Here is a 20,146-nt window from a genome sequence, read left to right as displayed (position 1 = left end):
AACCTACTCTGTACAGAGTAAGGTCAAGAATCTCACTAACTTTACAGGGAGCTGTTTGACGTTCATCCGTGCCCTGCCCGTTGAGACATAGTGATAGTGCCTCACAGGTGATGGATACCTTAGTCCAAGAGTTAGGCGACCTGACCGACCCACAGGAGCTAGAGTCTGGCCCCAGGTAAGCTAAAGGTACGGATACTTCCCATGGATTAGCAGGTTCCCCCTCCGGGGACATCATCGGATCATCACATCAATTGGATCCATTGGATCTACTTCGAGTACCTCCCCAAATAGTGCTGTTGCTGCCCTTCTCACGTCACGCCTGACTTTTACTTCGCTTGCCTCTCCTCTTCTGCCTCTCCCCCTCTCTCCTCCTCCTCCAACTCTATCCTAATCTTTTGGCTCCAGATAAAGGAGGGATATAGGTTACTAGAGAATTTTGTATTGTTTCAGAACCTAGTGTACACTAAGGATACACTGCAGTACCTTACCTTGCGTACTCTGTTTGCACTAACGCACAGTATCCTTGCTAGACCCAAGCGAGCTTTCTCTTCCTTCTTGTTGACTTGGACTTGGACCCCTCGCCTCGACTCGACGAACGCGCCTCTTCAGATCGATCGCAATATTACGACTTCTCTGGAACCTTCATCCATGGGTTGCTGACCGACATTTTCAACTTGTTGTAGCTGACTTGGACGATCTGCGCCGAGGTTCGTCTAGCAGCTGGTCAACTCCTGTCCTACGTCGTCATGGCTGCTCAAGGTGCTGGAGAGCATGTTTATGCTACGGTTCGTCCTCTCCGTGTCTGATCTTGCCGACATTGCCTTTCTAACTTGCGAATAGCTTCTTCTAAGCGATTCCTATCTTCCTGGTTCGTCAATTGACTCTGTCGCTCTATGTGACCTCGACTAATTCCTCTTTAGGCGCACTCGTTCTCGCTCACTCTCTTCGCGATGCAGGAGCCCGTCGCAAGCTAGCAGTATTGGTCACACTCGATACCGTGTCCGCTGACTCCATTACGCAGCTCAAGGTAAGCCCTCCCGAGTGTCTGCCCGTCCTCGAGCCAGCCAATGCTGATACAATCGCTCCAGAGGGTTTACGACTACATCTTCCCTGTGCCGCGCATTCGCAATGACCACCCGGCCAATCTGTACCTAATGAACCGTGGCGACCTGCATTCAGCGTTTACCAAGATCAATCTATGGAAACTCACACAGTTTTCTAAGATTGTCTACATCGACGCTGATGTGGTAGCATATCGAGCTCCTGACGAGCTTTTCGACACGCCCCATCCCTTCGCAGCTGCCCCCGACATCGGCTGGCCAGATCTGTTCAACACTGGTGTCATGGTTTTAGAACCCAATATGGGCGACTACTACGCTATGATTGCCATGGCTGAGAGAGGAATTTCGTTTGATGGCGCCGACCAAGGCCTCATCAACATGCATTTTGGTCAACGGTATCATCGATTGAGCTTCACTTACAACGTCACACCATCTGCACACTACCAATACGTCCCGGCGTATCGACACTTCCAATCAAGTATTAATATGGTGCATTTCATTGGATCCAACAAGCCATGGTTCACTGGTCGAGACGCCCCTTCTGGCAATAACCCCTTCGGTGAGATGACAGGACGATGGTGGGCAGTCTACGATAGGCATTACCGACATCAAGTAAGCTCAATTATTCTGCAGACAGATGTTGTGTCTGACTCATTTTCATAGGAATCTTCTCCTGACAATGCCTCTTCAACTCCTCAGTATGTCCAATATTTCACCAAAGGAGAATGGCACCCTCAGCCGGTCCACGCGCAGTCTTCTACCAGTGAACACCACAGCTCCGGTTCAGCTGAGGGCACGCATCATTCAGCTCCAGGTCACGAACACCATGCATCTCAGGAGGAGCAAGGCTCAGGACACCATCACTCAGAAGGATCTGGGCATCATGAAGGATCGCACCATGGTGGAGGATATCATGATGGGTCAGATTCTGGTTCGGCTCATCATGATCACCATTCTGCACCTCCTAGTGGTCAGCCGGTCTCAGCTCCTGAGCAACACCATGAACAGCATCACGGACAACACGCGTCTGAACATCAGCACCATCACCACGAAGAACCAAAGAACGAGCCACCCCCGATTACAATGCATGATTGGGATGCTCAGAGGTAGGCCTATCATCGTTGGAAATGCTGTACTTAATTGGACATGAGACACTGACTTTGCCAGACATCCCCCTCCTGCTGATTCGAAACCGGAGGCTATGAACTTTCCTTCCACTCATTACGAAATGTCACGCGATACAGCCCCGTTTATCCCGCCTGAACGATACCCAAGTCCCCCAAAGAATATGTGGTATGAGGTGCCAAAGGAGAAGCCAGCTCCACGATCAAAGCCAGCTCCGGAGATCTTCCCGTGGGAACGCAACCGACCTCGTCCAACCAGATCATTCATTGGGGAACCAGAACCGCCAGCCCCTGAACCGGAGCCTACCCCTGGAGAGTCCGGCTCAGACCCTAGCACAGGATCTACAACTCAGCTTTCAGTGAAAACTGAAGGTCTTACAGAGCCTTCTGAGGTGACAACATCGGGATCTGGGGCGAAGAACGAATCGAATGCATCTACTCCGATAGTACAGATTACCCCATCAGACCCTTGGACGTCATACACACGCACAAACGCCTGGGATGAGGTGCCTGAGATCGAGCGGTACGTTGATCGCCTGCATGGTGGTCATCGACGTGGTAAGAGTTCGACCTCTACGATAGGGCGCGTGAAGAGCCCATCAACTGGTGCATGGAGAGACGATCGGAGCAACTTTAAGAACCGCGGCCTGAAACTCACCGATTTCCCTAGCGCTACAGAACGTCCCAGCCTGCCTGTCACACCAGCCCCAATTCAGCGGCACTCGTTCTGGGCAGGAGACGACGGGGAACACGAGGACGAGGCAGCAAAGAAGCTTCCTGAGGCTGAAGGCGTGCCGACGCAGTCTGACTGGGTATGTGTGCATGGGAGACGTTGGAGACCGACAGACTGCCTGTGCGAGGTGACTGACTTGGTGCTACATCACCAGGATCCGCTAGCACAGCTCCAGAAGCTTGCTAAGCAGCAATCGGATGCGTTGTTAAAGAAGCTCGGTGGCGAAGAAGACGAGGGTAGAGAAGGAGTGAGTCGAGAGATTCCAACACGTGCATTACCCTTTGGTTCGGGTGATGCCAAGTCACCTACTTATGTCGCGCAGTCCGCTGCAGGCGTGCTCAGCCCACAGCCGGTAAAAGGCGAAAGGTCGGCAGGCATCTTGCGTGACATGAGCAGTGGCCGTCTCGAACCTGAATCAACTTCGCAATCGACTACGATTCCCGAACCGAGCTATACCGGGCCTGGCGCTGCCTGGGAGAAGGATGAAGATATACCGCAGTATGAGACGCCGCTGCCACCTAAGGAGGGGGAGCTAGATGCCCTTAACGCATAACAGGTCATCTGGGCACCAGCTACGTCCATTGAACAGGGGAGAGACATCGAATGTTTTATCGTCTCCCACTACGACAAATGAGGATGGGGAAGAGTTAAGAAGGAATGATTAATGCGTTGCCGTTTCATGGCTATGAACGGACATGGTAATAGATATAGGTACGACGAGGTGCACTTGAGTATGTGCGGCATGGACGCGGGTCAGCTTTTCTTTGTTTGTCATTGCTATTTTGGTTCCCTTGTGCCATCTGGTCAACAAGTTTCGAGGTTTCCCCGTCAATGGCAGAGGAAGAGAAAGGAGGAGGATGTATTTTTGTTGAAATATGGACACTATGGCAGCGCCTTTACCGTGTCGTTAAAGAGTAGGAAATTACCTCTGAATCATCTTTGGATTCACCCATATGCTCTTTGGTCTCTTACCTTCTTGCATTTCTCGTTGCGTTCGTGTTTTGTTGCTACGTTTATGTTTTGCGCGCTTTCGATTCACCAATGCTCTGCACCAATTCATCAGCGTGCCTTGACTGGTTTCATTCATCATGGAACGGTGTTTTCCGGTTTACTCATACTTGTATAGTTACGGATTGCTTTGGGTAGCTTGCATACCAAGTTTCAGATGTACAATACTGGCTTCAACAAATTTATATTTCGGGGTGAAGCTCCTCTGTCATGCATGCCATTGAGACGAACAAATAGTACATAACTCCTGTGAACTCCATGCCGCTAGCAATCGGGAAATACAAATGCAGTCTTGGTCTTTACTAGACCAACAGAGATGGGTGCAAAATGATACATGCATAGAATGCCTATTGGTACCCAAGGCATAACTAGTCCTTAACATTTTCCTCATCCTCAACCTCCTCGACAGTTGCGGCTCTCGCCTTGCCCTTCTCCTTTGAGTCAATTCCAGACCCCTCGTCTTCATCACTATGGGATGGCGGAGTGCCTTGTGGTGTATGTTCAGCTGTTGGGCTCGGCTGAGACGTCGCCTCAACAGGGGCAATTTGGCTTGAGCTTCCTTCAGCCTGAGGCTCATTCTGCGTTACAGGGTCGGCATGATCCAGGCGAGATCCGTTGCCAAACAGTTGAGCTGAACCGCCCCAATTGGGCATGCGAGGGCTAGGCGCAACAACCTGGGGTGGTTCAACCGCCCGTGTGAAATGTGGTGTAAGTTGAGGGGGGCGCTGTTCAGTTGGAGTCATAGAAGAGGGGTTCTCAACCGGTTGAGCTTCCTGGTTACGGCTACCAATTGGCGAGGGCTGTCTCACAGTCGACGTTGGCTGAGTTACATTAATATTATCTGCAACAGTTGCCTGGGGGCCAACCTGCGGCGAAGGTTGCGTCGAGGCTTGGCCACCATCAAGACGCTGTAGAGGAAGCAGAGACCAGCCAGGAGGGATGACAACGCCTTCTGGGAGCTCAGCACTGCCAGCGGGGATAGGTACGGCGTTGAGGGGAGCACCATGGCGAGCCATAAGGGGGCTAGGATGTCGCGGAGGTATGCCTGGGAATTGGGGGAAGCCTGGAGGCATAGACATCTGGGGTGTCATAGGGAATTGCTGGGGAATAAGAGGTTGGGGGAGAGGTACCGCAGTAGGAGGTATAGCCTGTGTCTGTATATTTGGTTGTTGTTCTGGGTGTTGCTGTCTCTGTCTGAGACGGTATAACTCTGCCTGGAGAAGATGGATGGTTTGTAATTCTTGATGCGCAAGCTGCAACGACTGCATCTCACGCTGGATCAGCTGGTCTGCTTGACTGATCAAGTTTCCAACATTCTGCAAGTTATCTCCAGTAGGAAGAGGAGTCGCAGGAGCAGCCTGACCAGCAACAATAGGGGTACCAGCGCCCGGTGTGGGGGGAACCAGCCCTTGAGGGTTGGGAGCAGCTGGTGGCACGCCAAATTGCTGCGCAAGTTCTCTGACTTGTTGTCCGTTGGCACCAAATCCCACTCGAAGAGGGCCAATGTTGAAGATACGAGGACCAGCTGGCCGCTGTTCAGGTTGTGCTCCTCCGTTCTGTTGCCCCTGAGCGGGAGCATCTCCGGGGTTTGCTGCTGGTTGGTTCGCAGGACGCCTGCCTCCAAGCTCAATTCGAAGACCAGCAGCCCGGTTCTGATCTGCACGAGGAGTTGTCTCGCCAAGAGTAACAGGGCTTCGACAAGTAGGACAAACCTGCTGTCTCTCGAGCCAGCTCTTGAGGCAGCCGAGATGCAAAATGTGTCCGCAAGGTAACTTCTTGGGTCGAATTCTATCCATTGCGCCTGGGTTGTTCTCTGGATCCCATGGTCGCATCTCCTCGCGGCAGATAATGCAGGTGTCCTCGCGTTCAAGCTCTTCCTGAGTTGCATCGGGATAACGATTCATCTCTTGAATGGCTTTTCGATATCGCAATAAGGCACCCAAGCGCTTAATGAAATCCCGGGCTGTCATAAAGAGATCCCTCATAATATGAATGGGCAGTCCATAGAAAGCCAGAAGCATGAAGAAGAACACGATGTAGATACCAAGTTTAACCAAGTCTGTCAATGTCAGTAGTGCCCCTCCAAGCCTTTTTGCTTTCAACATACCTGTGATAAGGTCCAGCCAGAGGACAAACTCTCCCTTTGCAGACCAACCTGGTACTTCAATATCCATTTCATCGATATCGTCCTCGTTGGGCAGTGGCTCGTCCGAAACTTCTTCGCCAGCGGCAGCCGCTATTTCACGTCGTCGGATGATAGCCTCACGCTCTTGTCTGACCTCTTGTCTCCTTTCGGCCAGACGCTTACGTTTCTGCGCTTCCTGGATATTTTGCTCCGTCAACGACAGCGCATACCGGGCTGCCGTCCGCCATGAACTGGTGGCCAAGACTGCGAACTCGAAAAGAAACATGACCATCATGTTGGGTCGTGCTTGTTGGATGACAGTATTGATCGTGTATCGGAGAATGTAGATATCGTAGATGAAGCTTAGGGTGAGCGACACACTGAGTCGCAAATGGAACAAGCGAGGGTTCGCAGGCGGTTGTTGCTCGAGGACCTCAACTCTCCCATCACCAATCCATCCCCACACCTTACCTGTCACCAGAGCTGCAAACATAACCAGAAACCAGGCTCCTATCTCTTCGCGGAATATGGTCATTGCTAGACATGTCTCCGTGATCGCAAACCAGGCACGTTCGGTTAGTTGCTCGACTTCGACGGCGCGAAGAGGGCCAAAGAACATCCGTGTAAGACCGTAAACGAAGCTGCTGTAGACAAGGAAGGAAAAGTTGACCAAGACCTGGACATGATGAGTTCAGTATCCTGCAACAGCTCCGGTGCCAGGATCGCGCGGAATAACGTACCAACAAACAAAAGTTGCTCTGAGCGAGATATACCATTGCCGAGTAAAAGTTGGCCCTCTGATAGAAGGCCGAGAGGACAACGCCGCCCGCGAGAGCCGTCGAGGCCTGTGAAGCAAAATGTCAGCATTGGTCCAGAGTGATCAGCTATAGCTTCTCCAAGCTCTCCCACCACAGTAATACTTACCCCAGCATACCAGCCAAGTCGCATCTTGGGCATGGGAGTTGAACGATGAGTAATGAATTGGGTACTTGTTAAAATGTAAAAAAGTAACCAATCACTCCTCTATCCCCATGGCTGAGTCGGATTCGTATATGTAGCTTTTGGTGAATGTGCTGTAATTACTTCACTGTATCAAAGAACAGCCGACGACTTGATGCCACGTTAAGCAGAGACACACGACCGATGACGCAGGGGCCGAGCAGACGCACGTGATTCTACTCTGACAACGTGTGAAGGTGCTGTAAGGTAGTGCCGATATTTCCCCGTCTAGGTATTGGTTATAGATAATACCAGGGGCACTAATGGCTGAGCAAAAGTGGCTACCCTAAAGTTAGACGAGTTATCAGCTTAGTGAGACTGAGGTTGTATAAATATCGCGATGTCGAGTCAATGCAGAGATGCAATTGAGCTTGTTCTTGTTATAGGCCAATTCCTAGATATCGCATACAATTATGACAGCAATGAAGCCCATCCTTACGCCAACATTGCTTGCAGCGATTCGAAAGCAACCAAATCTACCACGTAATACGTGGTACTTTATCACTGCTACCACTCTATCGGCCCTCAACAGGCCGGAGGAGCTGCCAGAGGTCTTCAAGAATGCCATAGGGGAAGGCTCAGACACTACTGGGAACGGTGTTCCGAGCCGGGACGATCAGTTGCGCATCTCTAGACGTCTCAGAGAAGCCCTCTTAAAAGCTTCTGCCGTTGGAGGCATGCCCAAGGTTGGCAGGTCACGAGTATGATGAACTCACCTCGATGCTAACATTTTCGGATAGTCGATTAATGCTCTGATGTCCCTAAAGTCCACAACCCCTGAAGACCTACTAGACGAACCAGGAACGGGTACATCTATCAGACATAAGGACATATACGATACTGCACCAGCACAAGTGCTCGAGCGAGGACAAACCTTCTTCGAAGCCATATATGGCAAAATTTCCAGACGTATAATGGGTCAACTAGACCGGTCAGGTGCACCAGACTTGGGGTTGTTGGCGAGGTTGACATATGGGTATGTACTCAGCAACACTGATGTGCTTACACCGGCCGAAACTTCATTCGTACTCATTGCTAGTCTCATTCCCCAAGATGTAAGTGTGTTTTCTGAGCAGCCACTGGGCTGCACTAAAGCCATGTGTAATACTGATGCCAAGCTTTAAAGGTGAACCCCCAACTCAAGGGGCATTTGCGGGGTGCACTCAATGGAGGTGCCAGTGTAGATGAAGTGAGAGCCGTTAGAGATGTAGTTATTAAGATTTGTGAAGCTTCAGGAATGAAGAGGCTCGAAGAGGATGCCGTTGGGGGATGGGGTTGGAGAAGTGAAGTAGCGAATGTATAGAAGATACTTAGATCTCGGGGCTTTGAGCTTACCCTAAACCACATAGCCTGCGTAGCAGGAGATCACAACTTGGCACATACCAAGTAGTACCACTCTGAACTTCGAAGGCATGTTGGAATTGAGGTCATGTACTACTGCAAGGGATAGCGGTGTTTTATCTGTGAGTATTATCAAGTCCTAAACACGCGTCGCCAAGTTGTGAACATCGTGATGATCACCAACATTAGATTGGAGATCTCATTGTGAGCCTCATTCTCTATTATCCGAAAGAGGCTGTTTACACGACCCAAAAAACTCCGCGACCTATTGTTTCATGTCCAAACGGCGCCTAGTCTCCCCAGCGGCCGGCCCCCGTTTCTCTTTGGCGAGCTCAAGATGGAAGACGGAAGCTATTCCGCGTTTAGGCGAGGCCGCGCCCCGAGCCAGCATAGCCAAGTCCCAAGCCCGCTGTCACGCGCCAAAGCAAGGGTCGCAACCCGCCCCTAAAGATTGGCTCAAGGTAGGTTGGGAGCCAGGGCCTAGGGGTCGATAGAGCCTCTAAGAGGCCTGGGCGTCTGTATGCGTAGCCCGGAGGGGTCGGGCAGTGGAAAGTCGAAAGTCAATCAATGCCGCTCTCAACTGTAATCGAGGCCACCCAAGACCTAATTCGGGTACGCCACGGTATACTGATCTGCTACTGCTCGACTCTGGTTCGTCGAAGCTTGACAATCACACTAAAACCAAAGGTCCAAAGGAGCTTCCCGTGGCCAAAAGGTAAATCATCAACCCCCAGAAAGAGCTTGTCCAGCAGAGTAATAAGTACACTTGAGACACTGTGAGGTACTAAACTTGCCTTACAGTAGATCGCCATCGAGTCTGGACTTGCACTTTCCAACGGCGTCTAGTGAATAGGTAGTCGTTGCTCGCCACGTCACAGTGATTCGAATGGCTCAGATAAGGTGATCTAAGTTAAATCAGACTTCAATAAACCCCGCGTATGACCCTAGTTAGACGCTCGCTCTCGGAACCCATTCTCAAGGTCATGTTGACTTGGTAGCACTCACGATGGATACTCGTCTCATTGATACAAGCGAGAGCCTGTTAGCCAAACTCTCCGTCAACCGCGCATTGCATGTACTATTATGGAAAAGAGCACGAGTCTCCATTATCAATGTCGATCTGGTGGTGCGGAAATCTCCTGATGGGTTTAGTGATCAGAGTAGTATTTTACTCTCTGACAGGGCAAAGTAGACGGAACTGACCCGTTCCCCATCTTGGCGATACAACATCCCGAAGGAGCCTCACCCATGTCTATCAGATCAGAACAAGGCTCCCCTTGCGTCATGCCGAGTATGGATAAGGTAGGTTGGTAGGCAGATTCAGTCACTGATCTCTGGCGAGAAAGCCTAGCCGTGGGGTTCACAATGACCGTATCGGTATCGGGACTCGGTAGATAGTTGACAATGGCAATGAAACTATCAATCGCTCAGCAGCGCAGTGTAACTGCAGCTGCTCTTGATATGGGATCACTCTTGATGCAGCATCCACACCCTCCCTCCTTTGAGAAAGACCTCGACCGACATTGGGGTAGCACAAGGCGAATTTGGTGATCTGGCAAGCAAAAAAGGCAACCGGAACACCCACGAGTCTGGGAACGAGGCGTGCGATTCGACCGGGGAGAATATTAGTGGTACCATTCACCTACCTTAGGGTTGCAGGAAAGGCTAGGATAGACTTGTGCGTAGTACAGACAGCGCAGTTCAGATACAGAATTAGAATGTCGACCTGCAGCAATAATCTCGGATGCATGACAGTCCGAAGTAGTCACACGCATACATCCATATTGGTTTGTCTTGTTGTCTTGGTTTTCTGGGCCCGTCCAACCATGACAATCTCCAGGATCAGAGTAACATCATGATGAATTACATCGGACTATGCAGGATACATTGCAGCTGTATTGTATTGCCTTCTGAACACTCCCGAAAAGCGTCGGCGTCGGGGACTCTCAACGACAGGGCCAGGTTCAAGGGCAAGACGGGACAGGGCAAAGCAGGGTTTATTAACGCGCCTCTCTCTCTTGTTTCCCTCTCCCCCCTCTTATTCATCCCCCTGCCAGTTTCAATCACGACTCCCACACGTGGCCCAAGATCCTCGAGGGGCGAGGGCATAGGGCATCTCAAGCCTTGTCCTATCCAGTCCAGTCCAGTATAGTCCAGTCCATGTCCAATATTGACAGGGGGGCGGCTCACAAGCGGCAAGGCGCGCATCAATCCATTGTGTCGGGTCACTCACTTTTGCATTCTATTAATGTGACGATGTGAAACCACGGGAATATTGGCTTCCATCGATTCGCACGCCTCTTTGACTTTGCGACGTGTGAACCTAGCCAATGCTAAGAGTCCGCAGGGAACTTCCCAGCATCTGGATTGTCGTCCTCCCGCGCTACACTCGCCATCTCAGACGGGAATCTGTTCTCGCCAAAATAGTCTGCACGTCACATTGAGATTGGGTTCTCAACATCTCAGCCAATGCCCCGCGTACTGGGATCCAGCACCTTAACAGGTCTCTGCTATACCCCAGGATCAAGCTGTATGTCTCGTGGTGCCTATAAGATGTGCGTATTATTAATTGTGCTTTGACGACAACTGAACTTGAATCAACAACATGAACCAACACCGCCGATTTCAACATCATACGTTGTGCAACAGCAGAATGATGGAAAGTTCATGGCCTCGTACAGTAGCTTCGTACATCTCCCAGTAACCAAATAGCCGGGTCATTGATTCACAAGTGGCCCATCATGAGCACTTTTAGCTTCAACAACTCAGTCCGACAGTCTGGATGTGGCTGAATGGCGTCCAGGCTGCTGGCACCAAGTGCCGTCCCTAAAGTCTAGACTGCGAATAATGATAAAGGTAGAGTGACATCGATGCTCACCTGCATCAATTAAGCCAATTTCAATATTCCGAGGTTATGGCCACCATCCTAGAGAAGCAGTGTCTTTAACGAATCTGGACCGCGATATGCCCTCAATATCGAGCGACAACGGCGGCTCAACGTCAGTACCTGTGTACTTTGATCCATGTAAAAAACTGCCGTTGTTTCTTCCATTTTTCTCCTTGTTCTAGGCCGTGATCGCGTTATTTACCGGTCGTTAGTATCGACCTAGTCTGTGTGTTAGACTGGTGGCGCTCGCGTAAGGCTACCACAGTTGGAAGTTTGGAACCAAACTGCCTCCGCGTCCTCGCTTTTACAAGGCTATCCCTTGGAGAGATTAATGCCTAGACCACTGCTAGTTTACTGGCGAAGGAGAACAAGTTCAAGCGCTTCAACCTCTACCGGTATCTCTGAGTGTTTCACGCAACGGACACTAGGCCCCCACACGGGCCATGCAGGACGGTGGAGTTTGTTTGCGTTGTCAGTGTCTTGAGGACGCCTTTCTGCGCTGGAAAATGATTCCCTCGCCGAGTGACGGGCAATCGAGCTCGGTGGGGGTATCCCATTGCCTATACAACCCCTAGGAGAGGATTCTGTTGGGAGATGAGATGCAGGATGAGATTGGAGCGCTAGGAGACAATGATAGCCTACCAGTTTCGATAGCAACTAAACGCGGAAGCATTACGGTGGTACCTGTTGGTGATCCTGAAGATCGTCCATCGGATACTGAAGGTCTATGATGTCTTTCATGATATGATACGGTCCGACAGTGAAGTGGATATGTATGTGATACCGTGGAGCGAGGCCCATTAGACGCCAGGACGATCCAGTATAATACGGCGGTTGTGGGTGATCGACAAAGCCTGTCCTTGATTTCTGGCGTTCAGTCTGTGAGACAATAGACGGCATAACGGCAGCCTCGTTAACCCAAAAGCTATGGCTATCTTGTCTAGTTTGACAGCTCTCGGACTGTTGGATGTCCCCAAGGACAAGCATTGATCAGCGTCAATGCCTCGGTAGGACCCAATTGCCCAGAAATTTCATTGTACAACATTATTGTTCCTTGCGGATGGTTGGTACGAGCCCTATTACAGTACTTCGTAAATATGGGTATACTGAGGGACAAGGTACCTGAGCAAGGCTACTGAGAGATATGAATTAGAAGACAGGAGCCAGGATTGAAGCGACGCCAAGACTCAGTTCAACAACACGAGCAATACGACATATCGATGATGGTATAAAACTACCAAAACTGGCGAGGGAAGGATGCTGCGCATTGTAGGTGGGAGAATGGTGATCTGAATTCGAACTGGGTCACTCGTGTAAGCACATGTTGATTCACTCAAGGTTCAATCACACATTCTGTAGCGGGATAGGTGGGCTTTCAGCCAAAAGCCCCGAGTTACCAAAAAAGCAACAGCCAAAGATCTTGGAGATTAGGTAGCATCAATGTTCCGAAGGATGGTGAACTTGAGAGTGCTGGTGGTGTCTCGCTTGTCCAGTGGGGGCCGTTCTCTGAGCCAGGGCCATGTTTGGTCATGATGCAAGCAATCAGGTGCAGAGACTTGGCCCTCAATTCCGAATGGAGGACCCCGTGATGAACCCAGTCCCCAAAAGAGGACACAGCGGAGCGTAGGCCACGGAAATGGCGGCGGCGGGAGAGTCAGATTTGGTGGTTTATTCGCATCGCGCATCGGTGAAGCCGAGAGAGCTTGGCAACTCTATCGACTTACAAGGATCGTGACAGCCAATCAGAGACTCCTAAAGAGACAGGGTCAACGGTCAGAAACTCAGAGTCTCAGAGACAGCTTGCTTGGGGCGGCCGACCGCTGGAATGTGAGCCGGGTGCCCATGTGGACACCACTGCAGGTTGAACCAAACAGCGACAGCGCGGGTGCCGAGGTCTTTGATCCGTGGAGCAGGTATGCATGGCGGTATCTCCATTCATGATGGTTTATCATTATGTTTTGCTTTTTCTTCTTGACTTTCCAAGCGCTGCTTCGCATTTCATTCGAGCACTCTGAGAAGACACATGCATTGCTTCCACTCGCTTCATCTGACACAGCATCTTTGTTTTAGGAAGAATACCCGTTTCTGCTTCAGCTGAGGAATGCAGATTGACTGTGTCGAGTAGGCAGCCCGAGAGGCACGGCATGTCAGATAACCATCGTATGTCCAATGGCTAGGTGTAGAGCATCGTCAACGACGACACATGATTGATGAAAAGACAACTCTCAAAACTTCGCCAATATTAAGGTGGGTGGTAATAAGCGGCATCGCCATTGGATCCCAGCCATTGTAGCGGTGATAACGGTGATGCTACAATGAATGTCCAATATCCATGGTTTTGAGAGACACAACACAGACAGAACCATTCAGAGATAACTTGCAGATGCATTCGCGCTCGTTACCAATCTGGGCACCCATCGGAAGGTCAAAGGGTGGGTTAGAGAGTAGCTTGGCATCGAATCCAATGACAGGCCATGAGACGCTTGGTCTGGCCGTCGGTCTGAGTCTTGAGGCTACAGGGGGGGGGAGCCTTGAGTGAATCACTCACTGAAGGTTTGATCTCAACTGTAACTGAACTGCAAGGAGAGTTCCGTTCAATCTCTGACGCAGATCACACCAGGTACGTACCGCGGACACTTGATCTTGTTGGGTTGCCTGTGCTCAGCCCTACGCGCCAGCCTGATCCCAGAGATTAGAGGAGCTCCGCTTTTAGTGCTGCGACCTTTTAGTATTATTAGCGTCATCAACCATCCATCAGCCACACCCTCCTGTAGCGTTAGGCGGGGCTTCCCGTCATTGAGGAACACACCCCACTAGGAATGGATAGGTGTTGATCCTGGGCTACCGTCCAATGTAGGTGGATGTGCATATGAAGCCAGAGCAACATTATCATGGACCGCGGTGAAGGCTGTGTTTTGCAAAGCATGCTTTGCTTGATTGAAGCCTTTGAGAACCAAATACTGTCGTCATTGCTTCAATATGAGAAATGGTTCTGATTGGCAATGTTTTGTCAATGCATCAATTCGTACCTATGCAGTACAACAAGGCGAACTCGGGGTAGTGGTGTCCTCGCTATTCGGTCGGTAGACGTTGTGACGAACCAAGCCCAAAATTTCGGGTTTGACCTCGTGCTCTCATCAAACGATAATATTCTCCTTTCTCAACTGCCGGCATTCGAAATGGCGCCACTCGTACCGTTCAAAACGGAAGCTGTGGTCTCAGGCGGCCTAGAACCTCAGTGTATTAATTGAATGACAGCCTTCCATGCTACGAAACGGAAGTGATATTGCAAGGGCTAAGGGGGAAGCATCAAGACAGTGAGATGTGACTTACCTCCAAAATGTGTGGTCAACGCCAAGGCGGATCTCTGTTGTTTGATGGATGAGTGATGCCCAGGGTTTTCTCCACCTGCAACACAAGCCCTCAAGCTTTAAGCAGGGGTCAGGAGGTGTGAGGCTGCCCTGACTGAACGGGAATAGCCGCTGCAGGGGAAGCTTGGGATTGGCTGTGGGCATAGCGAATGTCGGCTACGTAAGCAAATGAAGACTGCGGAAAAGCCGCTCACTGCGGAATTCGCGCCTATCCATCGATGGGAGTGGTCGCGGATTGTTCAACCCTTGAAACACATACCTTCAGCGGCACGACTCAGACAGCCCAAGCCATGCGGCAAGGTCCCTAGTCAGAGTCTGAGATGTCTTTCTGATGCCAGACAGACTGCAATGGAGCGGCCGCCCGATGCACGGTCGTAAAACGGGGGAGAAGATGAGATTCAGGGTCCTCATCCGCAAACAGACATATCAGAGCGAAACGGTTAATTTGTGGCTGGCTGGGACCAACTGTCAAGTAGCCACAGGGAGGTTGTCGTCGTAGTGTTTGATACTGTCGTCGTCTTACTCTTGTGCAACTCATGCAGCCTGCGATGCGATGGATGGTTACTTTCGTATATCACCACTGTCAGCAATGCGATGCGTGTTGAAAGCGGTCTATTGATGAGAAGTTGAGAATGACGACTTGGCTTCGGTCATCAAGACAAAAAGAAGCTACAGCCAGCAACATCATGTAAGGGCAGAGACTCGATAGGGCTGAGTACTCGATACCCCAGTGCCACGTCGAGATGGCTGTGTGCATACAATTGCACCCATTTTAATGTACAGTGCCGGGCGGTACAAGGTTCGTGCACATACATAAACCGCGCTGTGCATAACCGATACCGTAAACGTCCAGTGGGTAGCTGGCCCTATTGGCTCGTTGTACGTGGTGGTGAGGGCTCCCCCAGTAGGGTCTCATTCGGGAACCCCTCGCCTGCATCTGCATGCTGTTTGAGGGTGAGGATGAAGATGCTTGGAGTGCCAGATTGCTGGAATAGGTACATAAAACCATCTAGGTAATTCGGCCATGACCGATGCAGGCTGACGCTGACCCAGGGATGAATACCCAGTCAGCCACTGAACCGGCCAGTGGGAATTGATTGATGATTAGGAGATCCCAAGCAGTCATCTCATCGAAACCCATCAAGACAAACAAAGCAAAAAATGATACCTACCTTAGGTAGTGAGTGAGTGATAGATACGTGGAGAGCACTAATGGAAAGATGCACGATGACATTGGTCAAGTTATGCGATAGGAGAGAGGACCCGCTGCATCGGATCCCATGTTTCCTTTTCGTGATCCACTTCTGAACCCCTGTTCATGTTTGTCGACATCTTCCCCTTCTCCGGTACGTACCTATCAACAAGGCATTAGAAAATGCTACTGTATGGTAGTAGTGTTGATGATCAGTCCTGTGAGTGATGCCCAATTATGTCTTTCTTTTGCTTTTGTTACCTCAAAGATCTAGCGGTGAACGTACTAGGTATTCTTGCTTCCTTGTCTTGTCAATATTACCTCTGTTATGCATCTACATATAAGCGTTCCAGTATGCTGGAACAGTCCGAAGCAAGGGTTGATGATGAGCTAGTGTCAGAGTTGTACGGAAAGGATGACAAGGTGTGCGTGTTACTCCGGAGAGTAATCAATCAAATTTCATGTCAACTATATTTTTCATTGACGCTATGTAGTAGGCCTGGGTTGATAGGGTATAGTTAATACATTGCGAGGTTCTGTATTCAGGCAGCACCGCGAAAGAACTCCTGAAATCGGGATCAGAGCTGCCTGGCAGACCAAAGATGGATCGTGGAGAAAGAGTTGCCTACTTGAGAAGGTCAAGTGCTCATCCATATGCCGTACCCGGTGTCTCGTGTATCTCGTTTTCACCAGGATGCTAGGGTATGACGTTGACGAGCATTGGACCAGTCATAAGGATCTTCACTGGAACTCGATCAATCGATGTGCCATGCAACTGCATCCCTGGTAGGCGGTTTACCCAGTGATGAAAGCCCCTCGTGCATTAATACATCGCGGCGTAGCTGCAATGGTTTTGCTGCCTTGAGAAGAATGCCTAGCCTAGACTCGAAAAGGTTTCACAGATGCAAGTTCGCTTTCAGATTCCAAGAAGCATATGCAGTTACTAAAATTCATTACGATAGTTCTTTGACTTATACAGCACACCCCGGATTCGTTCTTGAAATGTTTTAATCGCGTCAAAATATCCAGTAGCAGATGCGTTGCACAGCCATCCCGCTTCTTTTTTTAAACCCCCACCATCCACAACAACTTGACAAGCTCTTGTCAAGGGGTTGCTGGTACACAGCATCCAATAACAAGTGCATATCCGTCGATGATGGCTTAGCAGCCCTCTACACAACTCCGCAACGCTAAGCCAGTTGCGTCTCCGAGAACCAACTTGAACCCATCACTGCCGCCGCCAACAAACGCAGGAACTCTGCACAACATGCGGTACAGTGGGAGGGACCTCTGAGGAAACAAAGCTTGAAGTGATATCCCTTCTAGAGGCGTCTTCTACCGTTTTACGTCGCCCGGACATGGCGTTCGGATGAAAGGGAGGGCTCAGACCTTGAACGGTTCAAGTCCTGGCACCACGAGGGACTACATTCTTGTCTGGATCAGAGTTTGCGTGCAAGAATGTCCGCTTGGGAGACAGAGAAGTCCTTGTTTCTGACAGACGATTCCTGCTATCGGTAAGGTTATTTGAGACAGGATTTGCTAAGCCCTACGAATGAATGATGGATGGATGCCCGCCTCAAGACTTGTAAGCTTGCCCAAGGTACACATCATATGTTCTGGCACCCAAGGCACAGCCATCATCGCAACACCTTTTTTCGTACCTATCCTGATCAATAAAGACATGTACGAGTAGTGGAACGCCAAGTTTCTTGACTAGCAACCGCTTTGCATTAATAAGATAATGTATTGGAGGCAGTATTGTAAGCCGGACCAGACATTACATGGCGTTTCCGGGGATGCAGGTATTTTCTTTGATCATTTCCCTCGTGGATACCTCACTCTCCTAGACTCCACCTAGAACAATTGATCGAATTAGAAGTTTGTCTGCTAGTGAATTAGATTCCGCCATAATTTCCTATGCTTTTGATCATGTCCAGTTGAGTGCATGTAAACATTCCGATGCCTGTCTCATTGCGCGCCATGTTGAGCCGACGCCATGTGGAGATGACATCCATTGTCAACGTGGTGCTAGGCGTTTGTTTTGTTCCGCGAGGCTTCTGAAGTTCATCTTAGTCTGGTCTATGTACGTTAGATGGAGACAATATTGCCTCAGACCGGCTAGGCCAAGTATGAAACACTTGATAGTAACATTCTGTCATAATGGAGATCTGTGAGCGCAGGGACATTGACAGGCATGCTCAAATGAGTAACTCTTGACAGCAGTGATCTTCCGGGTCAGCAAGGACTTGAAGACACGAGTGACCTGTTTGGGAATAGCAAAGCAAGATATGCTTGAATCCAATGCTTTGACCACCCTGACTGACTGAATGATGCTGGTACGCCTTCCCCGGAAGATGCAACGCAACGTGCGAATCGATGGAGCCAGTGACAAGGGCGCAGCGACCACGTCGGGAAACGTTTTGAGGGTGAGGGAGAGACAGGGGGGAGCATCAGAGGACAATACCTACGTTCAAGGGTCCCAGATTTGGGAAGACGGGCGAGGCCGGACTGCGCCCCCAGGCCTCGGGGCCGATTGAGACATCAAGCAACCGAGGAATATAATTGGTCCCAGGAACTGATTGATTGATTGATTCACAGCCCTCTGTTCATAGGGCAGGGCAGAGTAGGGCAGCACTATTTGATGCATCGATGGGTTACATCTGGGTTGGTTGTGCATTGGTTTATCGATAAAAATATCTGCCATTCCTTTGCACCAGCGCCGTTCGGGCAAAGCCTCTTTTTCGAACCACCACGTTTTAACAGACGGTTTCAATGTCTCGCGGCCCCAGATATCTGCAGACGCGGGCGGGTAGTGTTGCTGGACTTACCCTGAAGACGCTTAGAATGTTGCATGTGTAAGTTCATTGAGGCAACGGAGGAATGCTGCGCATGTGATGTGATGTGAAGTCTACCGATAGTTTCCAAGAGCTTGGAGCTTAGAGCTTAGAGTTTACTTTGCTTTACCGACGAGATAACCAATCGCCTTCTTGTTTGGTCAATTGCCGATATGCCGTCGTGTTTGATACAGTAGCAATAAGTAAAAAGCAAGCACTAACTCCCTATAAGCAATATCACCAACTTTGGGATATTATGCGAAGAGGCATAATTGCAAGTGATTGAAGACTCCAAATAATTTAACCCAACATCCTGGAACCTTACCTTCACCTACGGGCTGGTCCATGTCAGATCAGACTCATCGAGGATCAGGAGGACATCATTGGCCGCAATGTGATAAAGGGAGGGAGGGGATGATGATTGGGACATGATGAAGAAGAAGAGGGGTTCAACGCAGTACCTACAGTAAAGTAGCGACAAACGGTGTTGGTTAGGCACTTACTATAGGTAGGCTTGGTAGGCTTGAGGCGGATCACCGCGCGAACCATGGACGGGAAGATTGACGATGGTTGCCGCACGGGGTCTAAGTTCATAGGTAAACTCTGCCTTGCCTGCTCTGCTGCATCTGCATCTGCATCTAGCATTGAGTTTAGACTTCCGCAACTCTCATTCAATAGCTTCATTTAGATTTAAAACTACCGTCACAGTTGGCTGACCACGAATAGCAACCTGGTGACATCTAGCCCGTATAAACATGCTATATTCTGAGGGGAAGCGGTACGGTACGGTACGGCACTGGCTAGATACAGTCTACAGAGGGTTGTGACGTGGGACAGCCTTGGGAGACCCCTGAAGATGCGAAAGGCGACGATGGACCCATCGACTGCGGTCGGTGGAGTGTCCTTGAGACTAGAGGTGTGAGGTGTGCTAGGGTCGTCAGTACGTACCGGAAGCTACATCCTCCGAGTACCGGGACTTGAAGCAGAGCCCCCCCTGCCTGAGAGATTCCTCTGTCAACCCTTGGAATCGCCCCGTCACTCTGCCAAATATCAACCCTGTCCATCTAGGAGGCCTTCTTCTTTGTACTGCTACTCACGACGCAAGTTTCTTTCATTGACGTCTTCGTAGATCAATTTGTTTTCTCACGCACACGCCTCGGTCGGGTCTTTGGTTCACCCCATGTTTCCGTACCAAAACGTTACTCTGCTCTGTAACCTCCGCCTTTTCGACGTCAAGGACAGACAAAGCCGCAACTCCAGGTAATTATTGAGGGCGGTGTTACATGGCGGACCATTTTCTTCAAGGAGCGATTTTTCTCCGTATCTCGCAATGCGAAAAGGCGGGAGGTGATACGCCTCAATCATTGTCTCTGCTCCCCCTCAATGATAATGATCCTCCCGAAATCCAGGGCCCCCAAGACATGGATGCAACATGTCTTGAATATCAAAGTCTGGAATTGTCCACACAGTT

General features: G+C 50.2%; 5 protein-coding genes across 7 annotated transcripts; 2 read left to right on the top strand and 3 right to left on the bottom strand.

Moving 5' to 3' along the window:
- The first annotated feature begins 248 nt into the window (after nt 1-248).
- FOIG_06648 (uncharacterized protein) lies at nt 249-7,149 on the top strand. 2 transcript variants are annotated; one of them, XM_031205790.1, is made up of 7 exons: nt 249-785; nt 841-868; nt 921-1,027; nt 1,089-1,673; nt 1,725-2,167; nt 2,229-2,997; nt 3,073-4,260. In XM_031205790.1, exons 1-7 carry the CDS (start codon nt 747-749, stop codon nt 3,469-3,471), a joined length of 2,370 nt encoding a protein of 789 aa, XP_031064514.1. In that variant the 5' UTR covers nt 249-746; the 3' UTR covers nt 3,472-4,260. The 2 variants fall into 2 exon arrangements, with proteins under 2 accessions (XP_031064514.1, XP_031064513.1); XM_031205789.1 differs by having other exon boundaries at nt 2,229-7,149.
- On the bottom strand, nt 2,163-7,213 carry FOIG_06647 (E3 ubiquitin-protein ligase synoviolin). 2 transcript variants are annotated; one of them, XM_031205787.1, is made up of 4 exons: nt 6,976-7,213; nt 6,792-6,896; nt 6,034-6,727; nt 2,163-5,985 (listed from the first exon to the last, which is right to left on the bottom strand). In XM_031205787.1, exons 1-4 carry the CDS (start codon nt 7,006-7,008, stop codon nt 4,295-4,297), a joined length of 2,523 nt encoding a protein of 840 aa, XP_031064511.1. In that variant the 5' UTR covers nt 7,009-7,213; the 3' UTR covers nt 2,163-4,294. The 2 variants fall into 2 exon arrangements, with proteins under 2 accessions (XP_031064511.1, XP_031064512.1); XM_031205788.1 differs by having other exon boundaries at nt 6,034-7,213.
- A 134-nt stretch (nt 7,214-7,347) lies between these two features.
- FOIG_06646 (uncharacterized protein) lies at nt 7,348-8,572 on the top strand. Its single transcript, XM_031205786.1, has 3 exons — nt 7,348-7,736; nt 7,791-8,105; nt 8,177-8,572. Exons 1-3 carry the CDS (start codon nt 7,464-7,466, stop codon nt 8,351-8,353), a joined length of 765 nt encoding a protein of 254 aa, XP_031064510.1. The 5' UTR covers nt 7,348-7,463; the 3' UTR covers nt 8,354-8,572.
- Nucleotides 8,573-10,229: 1,657 nt separating this feature from the next.
- FOIG_06645 (uncharacterized protein) lies at nt 10,230-13,012 on the bottom strand. Its single transcript, XM_031205785.1, has one exon. The coding sequence runs from the start codon at nt 10,597-10,599 to the stop codon at nt 10,255-10,257; it is 345 nt and encodes a 114-aa protein (XP_031064509.1). The 5' UTR covers nt 10,600-13,012; the 3' UTR covers nt 10,230-10,254.
- A 297-nt stretch (nt 13,013-13,309) lies between these two features.
- FOIG_06644 (uncharacterized protein) lies at nt 13,310-15,592 on the bottom strand (the record flags this gene model as incomplete). The annotated part of the gene is made up of 5 exons (XM_031205784.1): nt 13,310-13,778; nt 13,907-14,000; nt 14,612-14,686; nt 14,909-14,953; nt 15,463-15,592. 5 exons carry the CDS (start codon nt 15,590-15,592, stop codon nt 13,589-13,591), a joined length of 534 nt encoding a protein of 177 aa, XP_031064508.1. The 3' UTR covers nt 13,310-13,588.
- Between the last annotated feature and the right edge of the window lie 4,554 nt (nt 15,593-20,146).

The sequence above is a fragment of the Fusarium odoratissimum genome (genome assembly GCF_000260195.1).
Source record: "Fusarium odoratissimum NRRL 54006 unplaced genomic scaffold supercont1.9, whole genome shotgun sequence".
Classification (NCBI taxonomy): Eukaryota; Fungi; Ascomycota; class Sordariomycetes; order Hypocreales; family Nectriaceae; genus Fusarium; species Fusarium odoratissimum.
The sequence above is the reverse complement of the archived record's forward strand: the minus strand, read 5'-3'. Positions and strand labels throughout refer to the sequence as shown.